The sequence below is a fragment of the Anolis carolinensis genome, chromosome 4, assembly GCF_035594765.1.
Source record: "Anolis carolinensis isolate JA03-04 chromosome 4, rAnoCar3.1.pri, whole genome shotgun sequence".
Lineage (NCBI taxonomy): Eukaryota > Metazoa > Chordata > Lepidosauria > Squamata > Dactyloidae > Anolis > Anolis carolinensis.
The window spans coordinates 5,153,011-5,164,396 of NC_085844.1; the positions used below are offsets into that span (position 1 = coordinate 5,153,011).

The 11,386-nt window shown below is 37.9% G+C and overlaps 1 protein-coding gene across 7 annotated transcripts in view; it reads right to left on the reverse strand.

Moving 5' to 3' along the window:
* eef1d (eukaryotic translation elongation factor 1 delta) overlaps nt 1-10,582 on the reverse strand; it is a 30,212-nt gene extending 19,630 nt beyond the window's left edge. Inside the window, exon 1 of one of the 7 annotated variants that reach the window (XM_062979928.1) lies at nt 10,428-10,582. Coding sequence is in view for 5 of the 7 variants with exons in the window: in XM_062979926.1 (XP_062835996.1) it covers nt 1,180-1,194 (15 nt within the window). In the remaining 2 variants the exon portion in view is untranslated. Of the gene's footprint in view, nt 1-1,107; nt 1,364-10,427 lie in introns of those variants that run through there. The other 6 variants (XM_062979926.1, XM_016997519.2, XM_062979924.1 and 3 more) reach the window with 6 other exon arrangements.
* Between the last annotated feature and the right edge of the window lie 804 nt (nt 10,583-11,386).

Genomic DNA, 11,386 nt, shown 5'->3' on the forward strand with positions numbered 1-11,386 from the left:
TCTCTTCCAAATTGCATTTGAGTCACGGCAGTTAAAATAGTGTCGCACTAATTAATTCTACGGTGTAGATGCACCCTAAAACAAAAGAATAAACTTCTGCAAATGCTGGTTTACACAGTATACCTTAATTGAATGGGTCCACTTGTCTATAGCAAATCCCTGTTTACTGGCACACGTGGAATGCCATCAGATCCACTGCCAAGCAATATCTTTTTTCAGGCCTGAGTGGGGACCAGAGTGGGGAGAGTAGCTAATACTAACCCTATCAGAGTAAACTTTAACTCACTGGTATTGTCAAATATCCAACCAAAATCAGAATTAAATTGGTCATGATACTTCTTATCACCTAATAAATTCAGAATTTAAGGGTCTTACAATTCTTCTGAGAGAATATACTCCGCATATACAGTATACAGTAGTCTCACTTATCCAAGATAAACGGGCCAGCAGAACATTGGATTAGCGAAAATCTTGGATAATAAGGAGGGATTAAGAAAAAAAGCCTATTAAACATAAAATTACATTATGATTTTACAAATTAAGCAACAAAACATGTTTTACAACAAATTAACAGAAAAAGTAGTTCAATACACAGTAATGTTATGTAGTAATTACTGTATTGATGAATTTAGCATCAAAACATTGCAACATTTACTACAAAAACAATGACTACTAAAAGGCAGACTGCCTTGGATAATACAGAACCTTGGATAAGTGAAGCTTGGATAAGTGAGACTCTACTGTATAAACTATTAGCAACTGTACAACAGCACCTCTAACGGGAGAAAATTTATCTTAAACTTAAATATGAGTGAATAGCTGGTTGTAATTCAGTCTTGTCTCCTTCAAAGTCCAAATAAGGTTTTAAAGAGAAAGAAGCTTCAGCTTATATGTTAATAATAAGAATACCTTTTTCAATTTAGCATTTAAAATGTTATCGATTACACTATTAAGTTCTAGTGGTTATCAAAGTAAAAGACAATGAACATGTAATTACCATTAAAATTAAATTCTAATCATAATTGAAACTATACACCCTCCAAATCAAATTTTTAAGAAAAATGTTACATTTTCTCATAAGCATTTTATTATTTTTTCCTTACTTACTATTGGTGACTTTTTCAAAAAATTGGGGGGGAAATTACTTGAATTTCAGTGTCACTCCCATTGAAAACCTACATATTCTGAATTCATAGTTAAGATGTTGGAAATCTTGGGAGTTGTAAGACTTCGATCCTGTGAGATGCTCTTGGGTGAGATGCCCTTGGGTGAGATCACAAGCAAATAGGAATGACATCACAATGCCACCTACCAGGAGGAATATCAATGACACTAAGGAATTCTCTCTTGGTTCTATTACAGATTATTTTATTCTCATTCCCTTGTGCATGCAATGAGTGGAGCTGCAAGCAATTTTCACAATGCTAATCGCTTGTCATGTATACTATCTCAACAATTTCCTAGTTTGAAAATATTTCAAATAATGCATTGTTTAAAACGGAGTAATCAGTTTGTCCAAGGCACTGATCACTTGCATGAGGAACAGTAAGCAAGTTTAGGAAATGAAATTATACTAGGGAATTTTGGACACTAAGGCAGAATTATTATTTTGTTTATACCCCGCTTTAGCTCTCCCGAAGGAGACTCAAAGCGGCTTACAATTAAACGTACGACCACATAATTTAAAATATTAAAGATTTAAACCACATCTCTGGCAGAGGAAGTAGAGAGACAGGCAGGTTATTAACCAACGTTAAGGGGTACACCACTTTGAAACACATCAAATTAACTGCATCTAGGAAAGAGTTACAGCCTTCTATCATATGATCCAGTTCCGGCCATGTTAGAAAGACAGATCATTACAGCAAAGCATTTTGAGACTAATAAGTGAGTTTGAAAGAATATTTGCTCATCTATGCACTGGTTTTTATCAATTAACTATTGCATTACCTACTGCTGCATATATCTGTATTGCAAACTCTGGAAGAAAAAGAATGAAGTCTACTCTGATGCTTTATGTTTTTGTGTGATGGGAGGAACTGGACTAAGCGCTTGAATACGTTTAAACCATCTAATATTACTGTATCTGGCAAGCCACAGCGTTTTTAAGATAATCAAAGCAACTAAGGATAGTATTAAATGATGACAGCTTTTTATACCGTACCAGGTGAAATATCCAATGTATCTTTCAGAATGCAATCCACATTATTCTAAGTGTTTTTAATCTCAAAATGCTGATTGAATAGCTATGTTTTTAAGGTTTTGATCATTATCTGTTCGATGGCACCTAAGATTTGAACCCTACCTACTCCTTTGATGATACCAGTCACAGTGTCTTTCAGACTCTAGAGACCTTGGTTCAGAGACAGGCTATTCAGTCACTACTAGGTAAGAGTGGACTAGAGGACTGCCTAAGCTATGATGATGAACACCTCAGGAGAACAGCATAAGATAGTTTTGTAAGCAGTTTTTTTACCTGCTGCAAGCCAGCCCTTGGGAAGGGGCATACAAGAAGGGGAAAAAAACATCAATATCTTCACCATCATTATTACAAGATTAATGCATACAATGGGCCCTCAGTATTCACTGAAGTTTGGTTCCAGGACACCATGTGGATACCTAAATTCCTTAAATGTTCAAGTCCTTACATCTCAAACATGATGTTTGTATTTCCTTCCAAATATATTTCAAGCCATTGGTTGGCTGAATCCGTAAATCAGAACTTATGGATACAGAGGGCCAACTGTGCAAATTAACACAGCTATGAATTACTTTGCAAATAAGACATAATACTCATCTTAGGACTCGATTTTTTTTACTACATGCTGGTCAAGTGTGAAAGAGAAAGATTACTGAGAACAGGTACTTACTTTTTTAGTTCCTATGATAGCATTAAGAAAGAAAGAAGATAAGTGAAGTAAGAAAACTTTGTTTACAGAGATGCACCACCCAAAAAGTAAATTCACCAAAAGATCTGAAGTGGCAAAACTCTACTCCAAAGCGATACAGATGCTTAAAATTTAGTTAGATAATGCTAATTAGAATGCGGGAAGCAGAAATCAATCATATCACTTCAGGAAAGTGTTTTTTAACTCATGAAAAATCTGATGAAACACATTCTTCTTGCTGCATAGAGCTGTCATGCAAGAAGAGGGCTCTTGCCTGCAGGATAGAGGAGTTATATAAAAAGCCATTCTCAACTGCCTTTCAACTTAGAGGGATAATTAAAGTCCATACATGTTGCTGTTCAGTTGCAAAGTATTAGCATATCTGATTATTCAAAGACAGCTTTCTGTTGGCAGTTTGAAATCACTGAGAATTTTAAAATCAATTTCAGTAAGATCAGTAGTTTATTTTTAGCCATGTTTTTGGAAAAAAGTAACCCTATAGTTATGTAATTACTAAAACTGATGGTAAATATATTTTCTTTGTCTTTATTCTCTGGCTTCACGTTGTTTTTTCTAAAATGTTGTATATAGTTTATTATTACTAGAAGGTTTAGAATTACTACAACTCCTAACAACCTGGCTATGAAATAATATCAAACACAAAAAACACATGGATCAAAAATATTATTTACAAACTAATAATTTTATATTTTATTTGTGGCGATTTTCATGTAGCATAACATCAATACAAGGGATGTTTATTTAAATCAATGTTAGTACAATTTAGTACTAAAATTTTAAAAATTCAAGTCAAACGGTTTTTGTCTTTTTATGTTGTCTCTGTAAGTTAAATTCTGTATTACCAGACCGTTAAAGCAAAAGAATCCATAGCCCTATTATCAAAACACTGTCTTTCAGCTCTTAATTAAAGCAAAAAAAGCTGGATGACAGATTTATGATAATATAGTTAGATGCCCAGAAGAATTTCTGCAAACAAGAATTTGCTATTTTGAGGTCTAGCTAGTGAAATTCCATAAGTCATGCCATGATTTTAAAAAGTGACTTCAAAAGAGCTGCTGCTCACAAAGTGTTTGTTTAAACCCAAAATCGCAGGAATGAATGCTAACTAAGCCCATGCTTGCTGGTTCACTAGTTAGGCCTGACTTCATAAATGCATGCCTGAAAACAGCTGTTAAGAGAAGACTGCTCATGTATACATAAATTATGCAAGCTTTTGGAATGTGTGAACTTCTAGGAATACAGTATGGGTGACTGGCACAGCAAAGCTGGCGTGTCATAGTAAACTTTCTCACATGCAAAACTCTATAGTGAAAGTAATACAATGTCATACTGTATTTTATCACGTGAATAGTCCTTTTTTGGCCAAAAAGGAGAGGGGGTTACATTTATTACATGATGAAAAAAATGTGCCTTAGTTTAGCTGGTTTGGAAAAAAAAATCTATCTTACCTCAGAGGGACAGTGACATGGGAAGAGGGAAGGCCCCCAGAGGGATCTATTTCTGGGTGTTTTTAAAATGTGACTATTATCCAATAAAGGAAAAAAGTCAATTTGCGGGGGCAAAAAAAGGCATGGTGACGATTATGCAATGAAATATGGCATATTGTGTTAGCATTACAGACTACTTCGGTATTACAGTATGACCCCCCTGTATCCACAGGGATATGTTCCCAGACTATGTGTGGATACATGAAACCAGGTAATAGTAAACCCTATTGTTTTCAATGGGATAAACCAGTGATTCCCAAAGTGGGCATTACCGCCCCCTGGTGGGCACCGCAGTGATTCAGGGGGGCAGTGATGGCCACAGGTGCATTTGCCATATGCATTAATACGTGTATCTTTCTGTTTAATTGCTATTAAAATTAAAAAAAAATTTCCAGGGGGCGCTGAGTAGTGTTTTTTTTTTTTTGGAAAGGGGCCGGTAGGCCAAATAAGTTTGGGAACCACTGGGATAAATTATGGACCTAGTGTGAAGGGAGACCAAGCAAATTACGGAATAAGTGAAACCACGGACAAATGAAACTATGGGCCCTTCCAGACAGACCCTGTATCACAGTTTTTCTGCTTTAAACAGGATTATAAGAGTCCACACTGCCAGATAATCTGCGATAAACAGAAAACCTGGGATCAGATCCTGGGATATAGGGCCTGTCTGGATGGCCCTACGTACACTGGTTGTGTGGATACCGATGTTGTACTGTACTTCAGTATGAAATGTAATACATGGAAACTCAAGAATGTATTACTTTGACAGGAAATGAGATAAATGTGTTAAAGATGAATTCTGGTAAATCTACAAAATGTTAAGTATGGCCGAGGTGTTTTATGTGTCACAGCTCCCATGAACCAACTATCCAATAATCACAAATTGTGAAAGGCACAGTACAGCTATGACACACGAAACATTCAGACATAAATATTTACCAGTATGACATGTCTCCCACTGAAAAACCTTTCTTACAAAACATTAAGATAGAAAAGATTTTAAGATAATTTCATTGCCTATCAAAGTAATTTTGCAATAGACTTATCCCCTCCAGAACCCCATGAGAATATTTTTGAGTAAAAGTTTGAAGACGGTCACCAAAAAGATCCTTCAATGGCTAGTTTAGCTGGAATGGGAGGGGATAATATAGCACTTCTCATTTTTCTAGTCCTGATTAAAAAGCAGCTAGAAAGAATACAGTGAGATTCAAACACCTGTCAGAAGGAGAGAGAAAACACATCCCCCCCACACACGTTCAAGGCTTTAAACATCAAATAACACTAAGATTCAGGTATGATAGATTACCTGGAAAGGGTTGGTGGAGAAGAGAGACAAAATAATGTACAACTTTAAAGACAAAAGGCTGCACCCACAGCAAAACCATACAATGGAGAGCAGGAAATAAGCACAAACTGCACATACTTTAAAATGGTTCTGTGATTAGATCAGAAAGAATGCAGCAATGCTGCAGTTTTTAAATAGCCACAACAGATGCTGCAACTACTTAAATTACAAAGATGGGGCAAAAATAACCACAAAACTATTGATATACACTCACTCAATCATCATTTACAAGCTAAATACTGCTGGATTTTAGAGAAGCAAGAATGAACAATGAGTTAAGACAATAAAGTTTGCTTCTTAAAAATGCTTTGGCTTCTTCTATCACTAACACCTCTTGCAGGTAAGACACGAATGACTACCTAATGAAGTTGGTGTTATACACACACACACACACACACGTGTGTGTGTAAAGTTTACATATGCCTGGTGGATGAAATACGATATAATTCGAGATTAAAATGATTTATAAAAGACAGCCCTGGAAAGACCTATTATGACAGAGAACAAAGCTCCTGTCTCCAAAACAAGATGTATCTGATGACTAAATGCCTATAAGCCTTGTTTGGGAGCATCACAAAAGCTTCTGGTAGATCACTGGCTGAAATTAGTACATTTTGGGATGATTAAGCAAATCTGTGCTCCAGAATCCGCTGAAAAGACCAATCCAGAAAAGACTTGGCTACTAGCCAGCAATGTCACAATTAGAGCAGGAAGAGTTGAGATAGAGACCTCTATAGAGCTATAAAGACCACCCACAACGTGGCATTTACACTGTACTTTTCCAAAAAGGAAATGGCCCAAACATTGGGTTAATGTCCCACTGATTCTGCAAAAAACATACATGGTCTCAGTATCACTTCCCTTTTATCCATACAGCACATATAAGATGGAACGACTGAGGTATGCTAACTCATTAAAAAATCATCCAGCAATTTTTAATGGCTTAGTGAAACATATTAGATGTTCAGAACTAACAAGTTATGTTCGGCAGAGAAAGGTGAGTTCAGTCCGTCAAATGCCGTGACACATTACCTGTATTGGCACATACTACGGAACTGCGTTTTAATGTATGTATTTTATGGTAATAAGCAATATACATATTTATGGCAATATACAAGAGTGTTGCATTTATCCTCGAGCCATTAGGAGAGACAGTTAACAAATACATTTATTATTGTTATTCATACTACACAGTAATTAGAATGGGAGAAGGATGTGGGGAAATAAAAATGTAAAACATATGGACACTTATGAGTAATTCCCCAATGATGTCTTAACAAAGAGAAAGTTAAGATGGAGGTTTCAGGCCTCAAAAGCTTGTGCCAAATAAAGCCTGTTACCCTTTGAAGTGTCCAAAGGCTGCTTTTACAGACAGAAGACATAAATAATACAGCTATCACCCACCAAACAGCTGAGTAAGGCTCAATTATTTGGCTACCGCATGGAATTACACTACACCAAGTCTGACATCACCCATATAAGAAAGGCCAGATGTGGGCCAAAAGATGTGAGATAGCATTTTGTCTACACCGAACTACACTTTCTTTCACTTTCATGGTTTCTTCCTTTCTGTTGAAATGGTCCACATGCTTGTGGATTTCAACTGCTTCTCTGTGTAGTTTGACATGAAAATGAACAAAATCTGGCTACCAGTATTCTAAAATCAGGACAGTAAATAAACAGCACTCAGAAGACAGAGGAATTCCCTCTCTCATGTCAGAAGATAATGCTTCTGGAACATGACCATACAGCCTGGAAAACTCACAGCAACCCAGTGATTCCAGCCATGAAGCACATAAAAAATATATTGTTTTCTTGGCTTTCGCCTTGATTGGCTTCTAGCTTTTCCAGGCTGGAACATAGAAATGTAAATATCCCTCTTACCAGTTAGTCAAAAGGCATTGAAATTCCTTTGTTTATGAAGCATTGACTGGGATGGGTCTCAATAGCAGGGTGGTCAGCTGTTAACTTAGGTCAAGCAAAGGTCACTCGTGTCTTGTAAGGTAAGCATATTTGTTACCTGTTCACTTTTGATATGAATATAAATATAAACCAGACACGGTTGTATAAATATAGCCAGAGAGGAGTCCATGTTGCTGCTAGTTTTGTTATAGGGTGACCATGGCTTCACCTTTTTATACCTGATGTCCTCAGCAAAACTGTAAGTTTCCTAACTATAAAATATCTTTTCTTTGAAGGGGGTATTGGTGTTCGATAACACTTCCTCATTTCCTCATGGGGGATGTTTAGCTGGGAGAAGAGAAGATGAGAGGGAACATGAGAACAATGCTCTGGTTACATCCTGAACAGACTACAGCAACGCGCTCTATGTAGGGTTGCCTTTGAAGACTGCTCGGAAGCTTAAGCTAGTCCAACTGGGGTGTCGTACAGGGAGCACACAAGTCTCCTACTAAGCTAGCTCCACTAGCTGCCAATCTGCTACTGAGCACAATTCAAAGTGCTGGCTTTAGCCTATAAAGCCCTAATGGTTCCAGCCCAGCTTATCTGTTTGGATGTATCTTCCCCTATGAGCCACCTCAGAGATTAAGATCATCTGGGGTAGGCCCTGCTCTCGGTACCACCTGCCTCGCAAGTGCGGCTGGCAGGGATGAGGGACAGGGCCTCCCCAGCGACATCAGATCAGCCCCCTCCCTTTTAGAATCCTAGAGTTGGAAGAGACCCTGAAGGGCCATCCAGTCCAACCTCCTTCCATGCAGGAAGACACACTCAAAGCACTCCTGATAGACATCCTGTGCAGAAAAGCCTCCAGAGGAGGAGACTCCACCACACTCCCAGGCAGCCTATGCCACTCTTCAATGGCTCTTACTCTCAGAAAGTTCTTTTCAGTGGAACCTCTTTCAATGCCATTTGAACCCACTGCTCCCTTGTGCCCTGGTCCCTACAGCAGAAGAAAATCAGTTTTCCCCCTCCTACTTACTCCAGCCTGAAACATGGCCCCCAAATTAGAAAGTTTACCTGAAATAACGTATCCAGGACAGTAACGAGCTACATAAAGGTCCATTATGGGCCAAGAGACCATACCCTAGTGCAGGGGTCTCCAAACTACGGCCCGCAGACCACATGTGGCCCATCAAAGCCATTTATCTGCCCCCCACAGAACAAAGGCAGAAGGGAGTTGGACTAAATGGCCCAAGGGGTCTCTTCCAACCCTCTTTATTATTATTATTATTAACACTGAGGCTGGGAGACCATCTGTCAGAGGTGCTTTGCTTGTGTTTTTGGTGCACAAAGGCAGAAGGGGGTTGGGCTAAATGGCCCAAGGGGTCTCTCTTCCAACCTTTTTTATTTTTATTATTATTATTATTATTGAGACTGGGAGGCCATCTGTCAGGGGTGCTTTGCTTGTGCTTTTGGTGCAAAAAGGCAGAAGGAGGTTGGGCGAAATGGCCCAAGAGGTGTCTTCCAACCCTCTTTATTATTATCATTATTATTGCTTGGTGGCCAACTATAGTCCGGCCCTCCAGCGGCCTGAGGGATCGTGAATTGGCCCTCTGTTTAAAAAGTTTGGGGACCCCTGCCCTAGTGCATTATTGATATAATATCATATGTCCATGCAATCATACATTGTATACACATATACAGTAGAGTCTCACTTATCCAACATAAATGGGCCGGCAGAATGTTGGATAAGTGAATATGTTGGATAATAAGGAGGCATTAAGGAAAAGCCTATTAAACATCAAATTAGGTTATGATTTTACAAATTAAGCACCAAAACATGTTATACAACAAATTTGACAGAAAAAGTAGTTCAATACGCAGTAATGCTATGCAGTAATTACTGTATTTACAAATTTAGCACCAAAATATCACGATGTATTGAAAACACTGACTACAAAAATGCATTGGCTAATCCAGAACATTGGATAAGCGAGTGTTGGATAAGTGAGACTCTACTGTAATATTAATAATATTGTACAGACATATATTGTATCATTATAAAGAGGACACACATAGGCAAGTTATAGGTGGCATATCCAGATGCATTACTGGTATAATATCATGTGTTTACACAATAATATATTGTATAGACATATAATATTAATAATATTGTAGTGTAATATAATACTAATCTATATATATAAAAGAGTGATGGCATCACAGCGACCCACAAAACAACAAAACTACAGGCCCCCCAACCTCGAAATTTGACAACACAACCCATCATCCACGGCTCTAGGTTGATACAACAAAAAGAAAAGAAAAATAAAGTCCTAATTAGAGAGAGAGGAATAATTGCTTTTATCCAACTGCTGCCAGTTAGAAGGCTAGGCTCCTCCAACTTGGTCTCCTAGCAACCCAATAAAAAATAATAAAAAACACTAAAAATTTAATACAATAAAATACTATAATAACAGAAAATAACTAAACATAAAAGAAAATAATAAAATGTAATAAATAAAAATATAATTTACAATAAAATTAATAAAAAAAATGCAAATAAAGTCAAATAAAAATTACACAACGATTTTTAACCAATACTACCACCACTTTGCCACAGCAACGCGTGGCCGGGAACAGCTAGTAATATATAATACAATATAAAATAACATACGAATATTGTACTATGTTAATATAATATATTATATTATATTAGCCTCTTTTAAGAGAATCTTTTTCTTTCCCCTCCGCATATAACCTCAGTAAGAGAAAGGCGCTACTCACGCGTTAGCAGCAAATTAGATCTATAATAATAATAAAAACAATAATAATACTAAGACGAGGGAGATAATGAAGAAGAAGCGTTCCGCTTCAGGTCCTGAGGAGAAAAAGAGCAAGCACGCGCCGCGCAAAGGCTTCTGGGAAAAGCAGCCTCCTGGGAGAAACCAACTCCGGCTCAAAAAGGGAGGGTGCGGAAGAGACAAAAAAGGCGGAGGAGAAAGATCGGGCGCGGAGGGAGACATTAAAATAACGTATTTGCTTATCTGGAATTTAACAATGTCAAATAATATCATTCATTTGTACCCGTTTGATATTTTTTCCCGTTTTCTTTTCTTCTGCCTCAGAAGTTAGACATAATGGATTCGGCCGGAAAAGGGCGAGACCAAAAAAGGTAAACGTGTGTGGGGGGGAAACAAATCGATACTGAACGCGTCTCCGCGGCCTGAATATCCTCTCGTTGTAGAATACATATTTAAACAGTGAATTCATTAAAAAGAGTTGGCTCCTAAAAAATCTAAAAGGGGAAATATAAAACAGTTCCTCCCCTCTAGATTTGTACATTTGGAACCGTCCAATGGAGAAGTTGGAAGAATCCAATAGAATGGAACACTCCAAGTTCGCGGGGGGGGTCTGAAGAGTCGACAAAGCGCATGCGCATTAAGTGTCCAATGGGGCAGCAGGAAGAATCCAATAGAATGGAGTACTCCAAGTACGCGGGTTTTTTTTTTTAAAGAGCCCACAGAGAGCATGCGCGTTGAATGTCCAATGGGAGGTCAGGATGGGTTTAAAGCTTGCGTTAAATCCAAGTGTAGCGTAATTACATTGATCTGGGACCTACTAATATATATATATCCAAACTGCAGAATGGCACATTGCAATGGCGGGTTGCTGTGAGTTTTTCAGGCTGTCTGACCATATTCCAGAAGCATTCTCTCCTGACGTTTCGCCCACATCTATGGCAG